The sequence below is a fragment of the Dermochelys coriacea genome, chromosome 16 (assembly GCF_009764565.3).
Source record: "Dermochelys coriacea isolate rDerCor1 chromosome 16, rDerCor1.pri.v4, whole genome shotgun sequence".
NCBI classification, from domain to species: domain Eukaryota; kingdom Metazoa; phylum Chordata; order Testudines; family Dermochelyidae; genus Dermochelys; species Dermochelys coriacea.
In genome coordinates this window covers 24,435,908-24,453,722 of record NC_050083.1, presented here as the reverse complement: position 1 = coordinate 24,453,722, position 17,815 = coordinate 24,435,908, and the positions used below count along the sequence as shown (strand labels likewise).

General features: G+C 38.0%; 1 protein-coding gene across 8 annotated transcripts in view; it reads left to right on the top strand.

The window, feature by feature from the left end:
- Nucleotides 1–1,229: 1,229 nt before the first annotated feature.
- MAPKAP1 (MAPK associated protein 1) overlaps nucleotides 1,230–17,815 on the top strand; it is a 142,580-nt gene continuing 125,994 nt past the window's right edge. For 6 of the 8 annotated variants that reach the window (XR_006275981.1, XR_006275983.1, XR_006275982.1 and 3 more), the window contains exons 1-2: nucleotides 1,230–1,554; nucleotides 7,685–7,774. Coding sequence is in view for 3 of the 8 variants with exons in the window: in XM_043498598.1 (XP_043354533.1) it covers nucleotides 1,296–1,554; nucleotides 7,685–7,774 (349 nt within the window). In the remaining 5 variants the exon portion in view is untranslated. Of the gene's footprint in view, nucleotides 1,555–7,684; nucleotides 7,775–14,597; nucleotides 14,673–17,815 lie in introns of those variants that run through there. The other 2 variants (XM_043498597.1, XM_043498599.1) reach the window with 2 other exon arrangements.

Below are 17,815 nucleotides of genomic sequence, written 5' to 3'. Positions count from 1 at the left end.
GGCAGTGCAATCTAACAGATATAAACCACAAAGATTGAAAGTTCAAGTCCTGGGTTCTGTTTCTTGCTCTGCTATGGCAGTTGCTATAGGCAAGAAACTATGCCTCCATTTTTGCTACATGTATAATGGAGATAACGTTTACCTTACAGAGTTTGGTAAATATTTGTTTATGTTGTTAAGTAGTGCTATGAAAGTGCAAATTGCTGTTGGTAAAATACTAAAGAGCTTGTGGTATATGACCATAGTATTCTTCGGGTGTTACACTAATGGTCCTCTAACAAACTCCATTGAGCAGCAGTGTGAGTTAAATGCTCTGTCCTGAGATGCAAACCTTTTCTTCTCTTTTTTAAAATGTTTCTCCTGGAAATGGAAAAAACTGGAGTTCAGCTAGTAGGATGCACATTTGGGGTTAAAGAAAGTTCCCACTTGAAACCTATGCCTTAATTTTTAGGTCTAATTATTAGTTAGTTTCCTGCTGAATGAAGAAATGGTGTTCAGTGTATCGTTGCTTTAGCATGCATTTTATGACTGCTGCACCAACTTTTCAACAATAAGTCATGTAGGTAGTAGCAGTCAGTGTGAAGAGCTGAACTCAGAAGATTGGAGGGAGCTGAGAGCACAGAGAGAAGGGGTGAGAGGGAGGGAGTGCAATCATCCAGCTGGCTGGTAAATCTGAGAGATCATCTCAGGTGGTGTCTGCTTTAAGGGGTGCTAAAATCAAACATTGAAGAGGCAGTATGCAGAGGAGGGTAGGAGGAAGACAGCATCAGAGGAAAAAGAATGGAAATACAGGATTGTTGTAGGGGGTGGGTGAAATCAATTACATGAGAGTGGGGGGCTGAAAGCATTAAAGGAAGAGAAGGGAGAAGAGGGGAGATGTTGAATGTATAAAGGAAACTTCCTCCTGAGTGTAATAGGTAGGTGTATTGTACCTTATAGCAATCATTTGTTTTGTGTTAATTACTAGTTTGCGGGTGTACATTTTATTTAATTTTCTTAGGTTATCTATTTGAATTCAAACTGTCCCCCAGGAGAAATGGTTGCCACTTTTATAGATACTCACTACGTAAATGGTTGTACCATGTCAGAATGAAATTAAAGTAATTCAGTGCATAAAACTTAGTTAACAAATACTTTAATTCCAATTTTGGATGTTCCAAAAACATTCCAGAATAAACATTAATCACTCTGTTTTTCTTAAAGTGCTGTATATTTTATGTTTCCAGGTAAGTTTGTCCATGGAGCAGTATGGAGAGAAGAAGATAGCATAGTAAGGTGGTGGAGTTGTGGACAGGATGGCCTTCCTGGACAACCCAGCAATTATATTGGCTCATATTCGGCAGTCGCATGTGACCAGTGATGACACAGGGATGTGTGAAATGGTCCTGATAGATCATGATGTTGACCTAGAGAAATTCAATCATTCTTCAGTGACTGGAGACAGTGGTTCGGAAACACAGGGAAGCAATGGAGAGACTCAGGGTTATGTATATTCCCAATCAGTTGATATTACCTCAAGCTGGGACTTCGGTATTAGAAGACGATCAAATACAGGTAAATGCTATTTGCAAAAAAACCTACCCCCAAACAAAACACAGAACCAACAACAACAACATACCAGTTAGAACCTCACACAAAATGCTAACTTGACTTGCTTGGACCAGTTATCAGAACCCAAGTAACTACTTGTATGTCAAACCTTTCTTTTGTAACATTTAGCTAGGCAAATAGGTCTGTTTCAGGAAAAGAAATACATAATGGGCCAGTTTCTTTTCAGCATTGTAAACTGATTTTTAGTTGATTTTTCTACTTCAATGTACCAAATCACAGTGTCTAGAAGAACTTTGAAGTTTGTCAGTTTTTATTACAAAAAATTAAAGGTTTAGAAAATATTGTGGTAAAGAAACCATCAAAATTCCACTATCAGTCCTTGAAATTCTTATTGTTTAGGTAGACAAAGTCGGGGTGTGGTTTTTTGTTTTTTGTGAGGATACCTACTTTTTGAGTAGTACCTACCTAGTGGGGACCCAGACCAAGTCATTCTGGCCCGAAGTATTAAAACCAATGAAACAACTGAGTATAGGAAAAAAGGGGTTAGTAGATGGACAAGAAAACCAGAGTAACAGAGGCCACTGAAGATAGAACAGAACAGGGGAGGAGTGAGAGAATGTGCAACAAAAAGAGGACATGCATAGTGTTGGAGGAGGGAGGGAGGGAAATGGAAGGAAACCAAAGTACAGAAGTAAATGTGGTACATTTATATTTTGTATTTACCATATTTATTGTGAAAAACTTGAGTGAGGTGTTGGCAGAATGTTGATCGTAATTAATTTTGAGTCATAATACCTCTGAGTGCATAGAACTTCGCTAACAGAGCAGGTGTCTTTAAAAACTGCATGCCACAGTAACAAGTAATGTTAGGAGTCTTAGACCAGGATATTCACAGTGAATGCTGACAATGTGCATCATGATAGGTCAGCTGCTCTATGGACTTTTATCATGAAATTTCAGAACAACAGATGATTTTGTAGTACCAAGGTCCAAGTTGGATCTTAATTCTGTAATAGCACTTTTTTCCCTGATGGTGCTCTAACAGATCAGCAAATGGGAGATTTAGCAGCAAGGAATATATAGTATCAAATGTATTGTCAGATTAATAACCTGATGTATCCTTTACCTGAAAGGGAATTAATTCTTCATTTGAAGACAGACTCAGTGACCCATCTTGCTTTTTCATCTTTGACTTCTACTGTATTGTATCTATAGTACTACAAAAATCTGAGTTAGGATTTGAGCTCTCAAAATATGCTAATTTAAAGATATTTACCTTTTTGGTATATACAAATTGCTTAGTTTTTGTTAATAGGGAGAAAACTCTGTTCTTCTGTTCTTTTGCTGTAGGGGGATGTGGGAGTTGGTACACACAGCCTCCAAGGAAGGTTCTGTGCTGAAATGCTCGAGTGTTGAAGGCTTGAAATAGGAAGTTCATCTCTTTCCTTGTAGGAACATACATTTGTGAAATAATTTTTTTGCAGGTAATACGCCACCTAAAGCTAAGAAGTAAATTTAACTAGATTCTACCTACCCAGAAAAGTGATGTTCAGTAATAAGTATCTTAAGATACTTTTTAAAAGGTAATGTATTGTCAAAAGTTGTGAAAAATAATTAATAGCATTGATTCAGGATAATTAAGGCATCTCGCTAAATTTGGAAATAAGGTCCATGAATACATAGTCTTAGGACTAGCTAAAACTGACTTCCATGTAGCAAGATGAAAAGCTTAATGTTCCAGACTGCATGGCATTTTCTTTGAGAGGTTAGTTCAGTTCAATTGTTACAGGATAAGAAAGTGGAGAAGGAGAGTTCAAAGTGTTGTGGAATTGCTGCAAAAAGTGGTACTGACGGATAATTTCACAGAGTGGGTAGATAAAAAGAAGCTAAATTAAATTCTAATTTGAAACCATTTAACTTCCCAATTAGTGTCAGATTTAAAAACAATTGTTAGTATGGTCAGTCCAATGGGGAGCCAACCTGATGCCAATTATTATTTTTTTGTTTTTTGGTTTTTTTTTTCTTTTCTCCTCTTCTTGAACCTCCCTCATCTTGTTCTCTGATATACATTGACACTGCCAGGCAGTTGATTCAGTTATTAAGACCTACATAGCTCATGACCTGAAACAATGAATGATATAGAGAAAGTAAATTGGTCAGTTTTATTTACCCTTTCTCATAGTACAAGAACAAGAGGCATCCAAAGAAACTGAAAGCCACAATTTAAAAAATAAAACCTTTTTACACAAGACACATAGTAAATTAATTAGCCTAAAGTGCTCCGTGCCAGAAAATATTAAGTGCAAGAGTTTCACAGGAATCAAAAAAGGATCAGATGTTTGTATAACATGCGCAGTTTGGTTAGGTAGAATAAAAAAAGTACAAGGGCATATAAATCTTCATGCATCAAGGCATAAATAAACTATTAACAGCCTGGAGTTAGAAACTTCCTTTTATGGGGAGACTATTGCGTAAATGTAAAAATTTCTATTCTGTTAGGGCCACCAACTTCCCTGAAGCCACTTGTCTTCATTCCCATTGTAAACAATGATATGTAGTGGCTATTTCCAAGGAGGGCATCTTAGCTCTGCATCTCTGGCCTCAGTTCTATTAAAAGTAATCAGAGGTGGCAGCCATTTTGAAAGAGGGCAGTTTTTTTATGGAATTCTTTCATAGAACATCATTCTTCAGCTCTGTTGAAGAAGAAACTTTAATTTATGAAGAAAAATGACAAAAATAACTGTTAATCATAAAAAAATCAATTGTAGCCATTGTGTGAGATTTCTCTGAGATTTGTCTATATGGAAAGTTGGAAGAGTCAGCATTATGTTAGGTTTCAGAGTAGCAGCCGTGTTAGTCTGTATTCGCAAAAAGAAAAGGAGTACTTGTGGCACCTTAGAGACTAACAAATTTATTAGAGCATAAGCTTTCGTGAGCTACAGCTCACTTCATCGGATGCATTATGTTATTCACTGTTAAGATAATTTGGGAGAAAACATGGTCTGATACCAGATCTTAAGGCATTAAGTATCATAAAGGACCCATATTCTACTTAATTTTAATTCTTAAACTAATTAACAGATTTACTTGTAAAGTCTTAGAGAATGCATTCTGTACTTAGAGTAGGTCCTGTAAGTTTGGGGAAGATATGCTGTATTCTACATATATAGAACAAAGTGATTGATTGAATCCCTACTTTAAGTGTGAAACGGTCTTAACTAAGGAACTGCAACCAGCTCTTCAGCCATATGATTATTTTTGTTAGCTACACAATTTCAGATCTGTTAGTTTGAATATTTTTTCTTTCTAGTAAAGGACAGTAGATTTTGTGTGTTCCTTGTAGCATAGTTGAGGCACTTTACATTGGACTAGAGTAGATGATATAGGTGTTTGTTCCAGTGGATAGTGGCAAATGTTTTTGAGTATATGATCTCATGTTTACTCTCTATGGTTTTAATACCCACCAAGAAGTTTTTAAAGGAATTCCCACTTTTGTTGTCATTTATTTCCTTTGGTTTGGATAGAGTTGAATTCAAATTGTTTTTTCAAGAGCCGCTTAATTATGTAGCCATAGTAATTTATCCATGCACTGCTGATGTCTGACAAGCACTGGAACAAAATGTGTTTTACTGCAGCAGTGGAGAGTCAACACGTTGTATAGGTCCTACAAAAATAGTGGCTATTGAGCACTCATACATGTCAGGTTACATTTTAAAGTAGGTTTAATTTAAGGCCTAAGACTGAAAAGTTGAAAAACCTTGAAAGTCGTCTCAGGGTGCAAGGTTGTAAAATGAAGTAAAACACTCTGTACTGCCATGCTAGGCTTGCCAGACCATGGGACCATGCATTGTGGGGAGCACAGGGGCTTGTCAGCCTAGTATTTATCTCTACCATAGCAGATAGGTAGGGAGAGCACAGATACTTGGTTTCCATCTCTTCTCCCACAAAAAAAAAATGTTTATTTCCAGCCCACAGAGATTATTAGCCAGAGCGGGGGGGGGGGGGGGAGTATGCTATACCTAGTAAAGGGCTGTAGCAAATTACTTCTCTCCCAAAGTCAGGGGTAGCAGAAAAAGGCTCATTTAGTCCTTAATATTTAATGGAAACAGAACTACATATGGTCAGTGAAATTTTTGACACTGAATGCTTGCAAACTAATACGTTTATGAGAATGAACCTTAAATAATTCAGACTTCTAATAGATACTGATAATTCCATGTAATTTGGAGTGGCTGTAGTACAATCACGCGATGAATGATAATTTGGAACCAACTGATAGAGGAATTGTATTGAGATGGAATAATTGCACATATCTCCATTTGTTCTTTTAAAATAAAATTAACCGTTGCCTACACAAAGCCAAATTACTAAGGCTTTGTGAGAGGAATCCCACAAGGATTAGGGAAAATGGAGTTCATACACTGCAGCTCATGGGCAAACTGCAGGTCTTAAGAGGATGGCGCAAAACCTTCTTCTTTAATACGTAGTCACCCTGCCCTCTCCCCACAGAGAGACATGTCAGGGCTTAAAGGGATACAGTTGCCCTTAGAAGGGTCCCAGGCACCTGGACAAATAGCTTGCCTTATGTAAGAAATTGACCTGTTATTAATTACAACAATATTAAAAGAAATGCTACATGTCCTGGTTTCCCCATTTCTTCCCTTTCCCATTGGTTTCAGGGAAACCAGAAGATAATTTAAAAAACTGAAAAAGCTATTCCAAATATAGATATATTTACCTGAAAGATTTTATTTCTCTTTTGACGGAGAGGAGATTTTGAGGGATTGATGCTTAATGTGAATAAACATAAAAATTTGATTTTGAACTATAGGTACAATAATAAATTAGAAGAACATGGCTTCACTTTTTAAAACTAAACTCTCACAATGGAAGAACATCTTGCTTCATGTTTACCGTTACAAACAGAGATGTTTCCTGCACTTTTTCACACTTAGTCAATTACTTTTTTTTAGATAATATAGCTAAAGTGTCAACAACTTTTTTAATCAATGCTTTGGCTAAGAGTTCTGATACTTGGTGACTGCTGACCCAACATTTGCATCTTTAATGCAGTTCTAAGTAAAGAAGGGATAGAATGTATTTATCAGTGTATTTTTTATTGGTGAAAGTGTACAGGAATTGTCAGAATAATTCAGTATTTTAAAATCTCCTTTAAGAGGCCATTTTAGTTAATAAATGATCATAATACATCAAAATTGCTAATATATCCAGCAAATTGTCTTTTCTCAAATGACCAAAATCATTACTTCTACTTGCCAATCTAGTTTGCTTTCTTATTGGTAATGGTGAGTTTACTGCAGTGATTATTTCTGGTGGTTGGTTTCTCGGGGTAGCTTTTACCAGATTATTTAGTTGATAGTTTGTCTCCTGAGATAAATCTGGTGTTAACAAGTGAATTTCCGGAAAGAGGAGATCCTGGAGTCCTGAGTTGCTTGATATTTTAACTGTTTGAGCCTTATTTTCAAGCCCTATTTGGAGATGGAATCAAAATATGTAAAGAAATATTATATTCATTTAAAATTTGACTAATGTTGTGAAGATACAAATCACTTATTTTACTACCTATAAACTGTTTCAGCACACTGAAGAAAAAGCGATGCTAATTTATATCGCTTTGACATTTTATAATTTTCATGATTTTTAGATAAAGGATTTTATATTTAAAACTTTAATAGTCTAGTCTGAGTTCATTTATCTTTAATTTTTGAAACGGGTAGAGTAATTCATAACAGTAATTTTATTCCTGTAATGTAATATTCACTTGAGTTCATTTGTGCATTAAAATTCCTTTAAGACCGTTATTAATGATTTATATAATGAAATGTCATATTAATCACAGAAGTTTTCACATTTTATTATTCTCTTCCATGTTAATACTATCTTTATGATCTCTATTAATGTTTTATATCCTCTAATTTCAATTATAAATCAAGAACACTTTCATGTTTTTGTTGGTATTTGCTTTTTAGGGGTGCCACCTTTAAAATTTTATGACTTCTCCCCCTACATATGCGGTATAAAACATCTTTATTCATATAAAGGTAGTTAATTATGTCTTTGTTTATAGTAAACTTCCATTGACAAACTTATAGTAATAATATTTCTTTTCAAGCTCAGAGACTAGAACGACTACGAAAAGAGAGACAAAATCAAATAAAATGCAAAAACGTTCAGTGGAAAGACAGAAATGCTTCTTGTTCAGGTAAAGAGAAACATCTATTTTCTTTATATTTTTAATTGTTGAGTTTACTTAATATTCGTTTACATAATTTTCAGTTTATAAACCTCACTTAAAAACTTCCAAAACACAGAGGAAATATCAGTGAAAGATTCTGACCACCTCCTATTCTCACTTGTGTTTTCCCCATAATTTTCAGCCACCACCTGCCCACTCCTATTGATTTACATTGATTAAAGAAAAATCGAGACATTGATTAAAAGCTACTGTAATTGACTGAAATTTTAATCAGAGGTTTTTTAAGGAACATTTCAAAATACAGATTAACACAGTGCTTGCAGAACTTGGTAGTTTCTAACATCACTGTTTATTTTGTGTCTACACATAAAATTTAGGTCAACCTATCTAACTTGCTCAGTGATGTGAAAAATTTACACCTGTGAGAGATATAGTTAAACCAACCTAAGCCCTGGTATAGACTCAGCTAAGTCGATGGAAGAATTCTCCCATCAACTTAGCTACCACCTCTTGAGGTGATTTACTACAGAGATGTAAAATCCCCTTCCAGTCCTGTAGCAAGTGTCTACACTACAACAGCATAGCTGCAGTGTGACAGCTGGGCCGCTGTGGTACTTGTAGTGTAGATATACCCTGAAGCTCCTCTTAGCTTGATGATTAAGCATCAAAGACAATGAAATTGTATTCTGGAATTTTTTGCATGGGAGCTGGTGTTTAACAAAACAAATAACTGACAAGCCTTGACTCTCTCCTTGCAACCGATCAAAGCTGATTAGAGTATTTAGCTTCCAGGTGGAAGACCACTATTTGCAAACAAGTGATAGGATGCATAACCTATTTCAAGTGGCCTTGGATGTTATGGATGAATGTGTGGTGCGAAACGTTTTTTTATATTTACAAATTTTAAAAGTAGTCTCGGTCTGTTTTCTAGGTGAGGAGGAAAGCTTAAGGGAGGGAAAAAAAAGCAAAGAGAAGTATTATGAAAATATGACTTTTGTCTTCATGGGTTTTAAGCTTCTTGGGGCTTCTAAACTCACTCTGCCCTCACTTCATCAAACCATTAATGTTATTGAAAGATGGCTCTTGCTTTTAATGTAGCTCTGCTTAAGAATGTGGACACAGGAAACTTCAGAATGAAATGAAGCCAGAAATGCCATTTGAGGTTTTTATCTGTTTCTTAGAACCAGTAGTTATAACTAATATTTTCCCTGTAAATATCTATTACTTCCTTTTGTAACTTATAATTTAGTGTTTTTTATTACTATACTGTAGTGCTTAAATGGTAACATATGGAATTAAAAAAATTCTATGCCAATTATTTTGTTTCCTAGCATAACTTATGTCTGTCCTGGTTGTATTTGACACAAACTGTCAAAGTCTTGTACGGTCTATCATGCCTCCTCCTTTCAAAATTTGTATATATCTTAACGTGGTCCCTACGTAATCCCTGTCACTAGGTCCCTATATTTTTCTGTCTGCCCTTTGTAGGACCTTCTCCAGTTCTATAATATCTTTTTCATAAGAGTGAACAGAGCTGCTCACTGGATTCCAAACATGGTTGCACTAATCCCCTATACAGAGTTAAAGCATACATTTGATACTTCTGTTAATGCATCCTAAAATGTTTTTGCCTTTTTACTCTGTTAAGCATTATATTGAAGGTTTTAAAGTTTAATCTTCCATAACCTCCAACCCCTTCTGCTCAGTGTTTTGTAGCTTTTGACCACTGACGGTATAATCCTCTCTTCTTGTTTCTTATCCCTAACCATATTACTTGATGTTTCTTTGCATTGAAATGGACAGTGGATTCCCAAGCTCTTGCTTTATTCTAGCTAGTTCTGTTGTCTCATTCCTGGACCACAGATCTAAGACATAAGGGGTCTCTTTGGAGGTGGACCAAACCTATCAATTATTAGCAGGGGAGGTGTTGCTCCTCCCCTAAGAAAGTTCTCCAGTTTTTGTTGTTGTTGTTGGGTTTTTGTTTTTTTTTTTGTTTTGTTTTTTTTGAGTCTTCAGATGCAGGCAGAGAGTCCCATTCTTCCCTGCTGCAGAGCAAAAAACAAAACAAAAAAATCTCCAAGTTTTGATTTGATCAGCACAGGGGTTTCCCTTTTTCCCCACAGTCTCCTTTGGAAGATGTTCTAAAAGGCATAAAATGAAATCTGTTTCCCTCAAGTGGTATAAATCTGTGGTGTGCAGCATGGAGGATAATCCTCAGTGGTGGGTTCCCCTGCTCACTTTCAGAGTAAAGCAAGAGAGATAAATACAGAAAATTCCCGGCCATAGGCATGCTGATTCCTCTGAGCCTGAACATCCACCCAGGGAATTCTTCCTCATTAGGGGAAGAAGGTCAGAGTTAGAGACTCAATAGTCAAATACATATTAAAAAAAACAAAACAAAAACCCTCCCACAGAGGAAAAGGAGTACTTGTGGCACCTTAGAGACTAACAAATTTATTTGAGCATAAGCTTTCGTGAGCTACAGCTACTGAAGTGAGCTGTAGCTCACGAAAGCTTATGCTCAAATAAATTTGTTAGTCTCTAAGGTGCCACAAGTACTCCTTTTCTTTTTGCGAGTACAGACTAACATGGCTGCTACTCTGAAACCTCCCACAGAGGATAGTATCTTCTAGGCAAGAGTGTACTGAGCATAGTAAACTCTGAGTATGAAGTCTGCAGATGCCCTAAACATTCTATAGCTATATATCCCTTCTCGGGCATCCTGGGAAGGTGTAGTGGTGCAGTAAGGAATTCTAGTCACACCTAGAAGACTAGGAAAGCATCATATTGTCGTCTCCAGCTCCTGGGTTATTCCAAAGAGGAAATGCCCATATTTTTAGCTTCCAGAAAGAAATCTACTAACTCAGTGTGTCTATTCGGGGGCCTGCTTGAGGTTTACCTTTTGGTTCTAGGACAAAGGCCTCACTACTATATCTACCTCAGTACCATGGATTCTTGAATTTCTTTAAGATTGATTCAGACTGGGCCTGGCATTTCAGACACTCAAAGGTCAAGTTGCTGCTTTGTCTAGCATCCTTAGTGAAGCCGGGAAGTCGTTAATTTCGTCCTACAAAAAATGTCCAACATTTTTTGAAAACAGCATTTCTTCTACATCCTCCTGAAGCACACAGAGTTCTTTCTTGGGATCTTAACCTGGTTCTCAGGGCCATTTCAGACCCTCCATTTGAACCACTCCTGAAGGTGTCTCATTTTCTAACCATTACAGTGATCTTGTTGATAGCAGTCAATTCAGCCCTCAGGGAGTGAGTTAGGAGTTTTTTCCTAGTAACCTCAGTACTGTACCTTCCATAAAGATGATAAAGTGGTCCTCAAATCAACTCTGCCTTCATACCAGGCTCTGTAGAGCACAGAAAATTGTCCTTCCATCCTCCTGGCCAGCTCCGTGCATCCCAAAGAGAAACTGGCATACTTTGGATGTCCACAGAGCTCTCAAAGTATATATTCACCACACAGCTCAATTCAGAAAGACAATTACTGTCTTGTGTTTTATCATCTGGTGTCAAAGGGAAAGCAGGCTTCAAAATCTTCAGTTTCCAGATGGCTAAAATTTTGTGTCTCAGAAGCATACAAGTCTAAAAGCATAACTTCATCCTCCAAAATCAGAATTGACTCCTTGAGAGTAGTGGCAGTTTCATGGGCAGAAAGATCATACGTCTCATACAAGGAAATCTGTAAAGCAGCCAGTGGGTCATCTGCTCATATTTCCTCATAATTTCTCCCAGTTCCTCAAACTGTCCATTTACTCATAATCTGAGGAAGCCTGTGGTAGATGGATGCGCCTCACTTAGGAGGAGGTGGTTGAGGGACATCTACATAGAACACATCACAAGACATCGGCAATACCAGGAGGGATGAGCTGGTGTGCCAATGAGAAGCACAGTGGGGAAAGTAACTGAAATATTTTCCGTTTGGATTGTATTTTCTAAATGGACAGCCTACCCTAAATTCTCAATTACTGAGGGACAATCTTCACTCGTTGCTATATTTGCTTTCCACAACCAACTCTCTGTATAACTCTCTGTATAACTTTTCATGAGTGATGTACCTGAATACTTGGATGCTAATATCTAAACTGTATTCTTAAATTTATTCACCTAAATTTGGGTTATTGCTGATTATGTACTATATGTATCTTATGACTTTAAAAACAAACTTTGTATTTGTGGATAATCTAAGCACTATACCAGATGTACGGACACACTTTTCTTAACCTTAGCTTTAATAAATTTTTTATATCCCAGTAACTATTATTCACAGCTCTTTATAACTGTATAAAGTTCTCTGTGAGTGGACACTGCTAGGAAAGTCCCAGTGTCATGGATCTGTGGACCTCATTACATATCGCAATAAGAACATTTCAGGTGCCTTATCTGAAAATGATCTTCCTGAGAGTAATGAGGTCCACAGATCCTGCCCACCCTGAATGGGCTGATAATTTGAGACAACTATGGGATTATTAATTGGTACTAAGCATTTGTTGTTCATTGAATTCCTTGCTCTGCCGGAGGGTTGTTCTATTTAGTCTTTAGTGTTTAATGTTCCTTACAGATGTAGAGTGGTTAGAAATTTCTTAGGCTACGGAAATGTCTCCACTGGCAGTTTATCAGAGGTGGTGCCACACCTCCCCTGCCACTGATTAACTGGTCTGGTCTGCATCCAAGGCTGCATGGATCTGTAGACCTCATTACTCCAAGAAAGGAAATTTTCAGGTAAGGCATGGGTAAATTTTCCTGTTATTGCCCCTTCCTTACATTTAGTTCCCCATCCCACAAATTTTGTCTTTGGCAGACTTCACCTTCCTGTATTTTCCTTATTTCATGTCATTGGTGTATGAAGGGCTCAGATAAGACCTTGAGAGTGTCTGAATAGTTCTCCACTAGCTACTTCTCTTCTTTCTGAGGAACTTCTTCTTTCTAACTTTGACTCTTTGCCTTAAATAGAACGCCACTTTGTTTTGTCAACTTCTTGTGATAGGTGTCCCAAACCCAAAGCATATTTCAAGGTAAAGATTTAGATTCTGGTAGTGGAATGACTGTGTGTGCAACTCCTCCTCCACTGTCCACCCCTTGTCAGTAGCTCTTTTACAGGTTTGGAGGTTAGAATCTGTTTTAAAAGTAGGTGTAATTTAGGTCTGTGCTGTATTTACTTGTGCCATATTCACCTAGCTTACCCAAATATTGCTTCCTAGACTTTTGATTTCTACTGTCTCTCATGGTTGTCAAAAGACAAAGTTAATTTTCTCCCTGTCTTTCTCCTTCTCAGTTCTTTGCTTCTTCCTCAAAAAGTTTGTAGCTGTAAGAGGCTGTTTCCAAAACAAAACAGAGGTTGCTTTTTTAAAAATGCATAATTTCTAATTGCTTTGAATCCCTGAGGGTTTGTCTTTCAAGATTAAACAAATCCCATATGTGGACATCCCTAACAATTCTGTTCTGAGTGGGGTTACATTTTTTAATGTACTGATAAGCCTGACAGACTATCTGTTGCTGGTGCACGTGGAAAAAAGAGATTCTGTAAGTGTAGTATACTCTGAAACCTGTTTTAAATGATCACTTAAGGGTCTGACACTCATTGGCTTAGGCAGAGTTGCCTGTGAGCAGCTGGAATTCCCTCTCCACTCCAGAGTGTGGTAGGTAAGTAGTCTAAACTTCCTTCCTTCCTGGTGTTTGACCTTAGAGGAAATTTAAATAGCAGTTAAAAAAACAAGAAAACAAAACCCACCAATGAAAATATAAACCACAGTCTAAGCGTTATCCTGAATCTTAGATGTTTCTTGGAATTCTCAGCAGCACCTCCTCCGTCCCAGTCTCTAGTTGTCTTGATATCAGGCAGACACTCCAACCTTCCTTGATGATAATGAGTTCTACAGTAACTCCTCACTTAATGTCCTCCCACTTAATGTTGTTTCAGAATTACATTGCTGCTCAATTAGGGAACATACTCATTTAAAGTTATGCAATGCTCCCGTGTAACGTCGTTTGGCTGCCTGCTCTGTCCACTGCATGTAAGATTTTGTGGAAGAGCAGCGACTTTACAAGGGAGCATTGCACAAGTTCCTCTTCTCCGCCTCCTTCCCCTCCCTCCCAGCGCTTCCCACACCACCAAATAGCTGTTTGGCAGTGCTTAGGACTTTCTGGGAGGGAGGGGGAGGAGCGGGAAAGCGCTGCGTCTCCACTCCCCCCTCCCCCTCCCCTAGAAAGTCATAAGCGCGAAGCGCTGGGAGGGAGGGGGAAGAGAAGGGAAGCTTCATGTCTCTGCTCCTCCCCCTCCCTCGCAGAAAGTCCTAAACCAGCCAAACAGTTGTTTGGAGGCTCTTAGTACTTTCTGTGGGGGGAAGGAGCGGGGATGCGGTGTGCTTCTGAGAGGAGGTGGAATGGGGGTGGGAAGAGGCGGGCCTGGAGCATTCCCCAGGAAAGTCGGCGCCTGTTCTTCTCCGGGTAAGCTGGCACTGCTGCTGCAAAGGTGCTTCTTAGAGTCCTTGCCTGCAGCGGGCTGTGCCTGGGTGGGATAAGCCAGGGGCATTTCCCAACCACAGTACTGTACAGTATATAATGCTTTTTGTCTGCCCCCAAAAAATTTCCTTGGAACCTAACCCCCTGCATTTACATTAAATCTTATGGGAAAATTGGATTAGTTTTAACATCATCTCACTTAAAGTTGCATTTTTCAGGAACATAACTACAACCTTAAGTGAGGAGTTACTGTATCTGTCAGCATGCATCAGCAAAGTTCTAGAGATTGAGTTTAGGATAGCTGAACTGAAAATCACTTTATTCCTAAACGGAGTTCTCGGATCTGCCAACCTGTTACAATAGGCTTCTGTTAAAGGTGAAGAACTGTATTCCTTCACTTGGGGATTCTTTGGAGAACTCTGAAGACAGGTGAAGTATGGGGGAAATAGTTTCACTATTTCTGTCTTTCTTTTCAGTTACTATTGACAGATATTTCAAATATAAAGGGCTCCTTGTTTCTTTGGCTACCTAGATTTTATAAACACACAGAAGTGTTGGGGAGGTAGTGGTTAGAGCAGGGGAATGGAGTTCAGGAATGAGTTATAGTGGTAAACAAACATTTATACTCTGGTAGCATCCAAAAGCCCCGATCTAGAGCAGGGTGTCATTGTGCAGGGCACTGTACTGACAGGGATGTGACAGTCACTGCCACAGAGAATGTAACATACAACCAGTGAATGTGACGAAGAACTGGCATGGTGTGTAGGAATGGGGAGTTACATGTAAGAAAATGAGGGAAGGGGAAGTGGGGAGTCGCAACTGATCACCTGCTTGGCCAAGATCAGCAGGCAGAGTTTTGGAGGCATCACAGTGGAGGTGAGTTTTAAGGAGGGTCAGGTCGGAGCTGTACATATTGTATCAGGGAGATTTTTTTCCATGCATAAGAGGTAATGTGGGGAAAAGTACAAATATATTTAAAGAGAAGTTGACTTATGGTGTTGAAGGGACTGTTGGTGGGGAGAAGGTGGAGATTGATGTTCTGTTGAGTTACTAGCATTCTGGAATTTGTTCCAACTGTGCCAGTGACTCACTTTGCCTTTCTGTATCTCCGTCCCTTCACCATAAAATGGGAACAGTGATACTGTCCTGCCTCATTCATGTATTGAGGCTACATTAATGTAGTAAAGCACTTCGTGATCTTCAGGTAGGACACCAGAGAAGTGACAAAGCATTATTATTTTCTAAAATAATACTTGCTATCTTTACATAAAATAAAGTGAATCTTCAGGTCACTCAGTAGGACTTAGTGCTTTTCATCCACACATCTCAAAGCATTTACAAAGTTAGGTAAGTATTAGCTTAATTTGTTATATGAATGCTGAATGGAAAAAAAGTCATTGAAAACCTTTCCTTTCTTCATAAACTTTCAAATTCCTAGTTCTCATGCAAGCAATGCTAGTATGTGTTGGGAAGTTTTTGTTGCAGATAAATTTTTTGCTGCATATTTTGTGGTCAAATAAATTGTATCCAGGAATTTAGTGGTTTTGTTTTCAAATATGGGAACTATTGAGGGAGATTACTTTTTATAACTGAAATACTGTGTTTCAAAGGGGTGTATGTGTGATGAAATACTTTGTGTATATGTATGTTCCTCTTTTAAAAAGATTGGCTGTCCGTCCAATAGGCTTTATAATGAGACCCTTATGGATTTTGCCTATTAAAGTGAAGTTAGAAGTGGAGTTAGAGAGGCTCTACAAAACAACCTAAGAGTTTTCTTTATTTGTTCAGATTAATTCATCAATAAACTTTGATAACACTGAAAAATGTAACAAGCTGTTTAGAAAGAAGGGGAAATGTAGTAAAATTTACAATATATTGAAACAGTCATCTGAACACTTTGAGCTGAACACACACAGCTAAAAATTCCATAAAAAAACAAAGCAAAACAACATATGCAGGCTAGTTAAAAAGCTTTAGGGTGTGAAAATAGTGCAGCTAAACCTATCGTTTGTAAAAACAAAAAAACACCTGTGGTTTTCCTTCTAAAACTGAAGGCAGTTAAAATGGTGTTCCCTATCCTTTTCAATAGGTTTTCCCTGTCTCTTCTCACAACACTGTGGAATGTGCTGCTGTTCCAAACTCCTGAGTCACACATAGTTTTCACTAAAATGAAAACTATGCAAAACTGATGCCACAGAAATGAACACAGAAGGACTCCAAAGACTCTCTCACTGCACATGCCAACAAAAGAAATAGCAAGCAAGCACATCTCAAATATTTCCTAAGAAACAGCTCAAGCAAGTAAAACATTTGAACCAATTAAATCATTCTACAGAACTCCAGGGGACAAAGTGTTTTCCAAAGGCACAAGAAATTACAGCTCACAGCACTACTCTAACATAGTGGCAAATAAGAATTTTTAAAAACTAAAACAAGCCTGTTGTACAAACAGAATATGTTATGGGGTTTAAATTACCATAATTAAAGACAAAATTTAATCATGCTCTTCTGGATTAACCTATATCTTGCTGTAACCTATTGGGTATCTTTTAGTATATACCACCCTTGCCAACTGTTTGAACTTTCAGGTAATCTGATGGATAAAAATAAAACTGAGTTTCTGACTAGTTACAGTTTGACAGGTTTTAACTTCACAATTCAAAAAACGAACTGCCTCCCTGAAGCATTGACCTTCTGAGTCCTGTTTAGTCTGCCTCAGTAACTGTGTGTTCTCTGGAGGGGCAGCATGTAAATCTTTGGGACTTGAGAGAATCAAATGTATGAATAAAGAGCAGAGCATAGACAGTTTAGGTGGATTGATACTGATTCTCAGACAGTGATTGATTGAATTTGGGGTGGTTTGCTCCAAGAGCAGATGTGGGCCAAACTTGTGCAGTTTCAGTCTGGAGAATGAGACCCATTGGTTCTAATAGGCTAAATGCTACAGGCTCTGAGCTACATTTGTCCACCCTGATTTTGTAGAATCCTTGTAACATTAGGACCCTCCCTTTATTTAAAAAAAAATCAATTTCCATAAATTTGGGTTTAAACTCTTGCTGACAATCCTGCTATTATATCAAACAGCATTATAACAGACTTCTTATGCCCCACTAATTTACACGTTAACTTCATTATTACGCTTATTATCACAATACTGTACTTCCTTGTGACCCAGGATGCTTGTTGCTCAAGCATGGTGTTATCAGGCCTTATTTTTCCAGATGAGACCCCCACAAGGCAGCTTACTGGAAGAGGGGAAGTACATGGGAATGTAGGAATTGCGACACTGGATTAGATTCATGGTCCTTCTAGTCCAGTATCCTGTCACCAATAGTGCCAGTCCTAGATGCTTCAGAGGAGGTGCAAGGAACCCTGATGGGATAACTTGCCCCAAGAGAGTTTCCTTTTAACCCCTACTAGTTAGGTGTGGGATTAAGCCCAGAAGCAAAAAATTAATATCTCTTCCAAAACTCTTGTTTATTTTTTTAATATTTACTGTTACAATTCTGAATAAATCTAAGGCTCTAGCCATTACCATCAAGCAGCCTCCAGCTACAGATTACAGCCAGCTCGATAT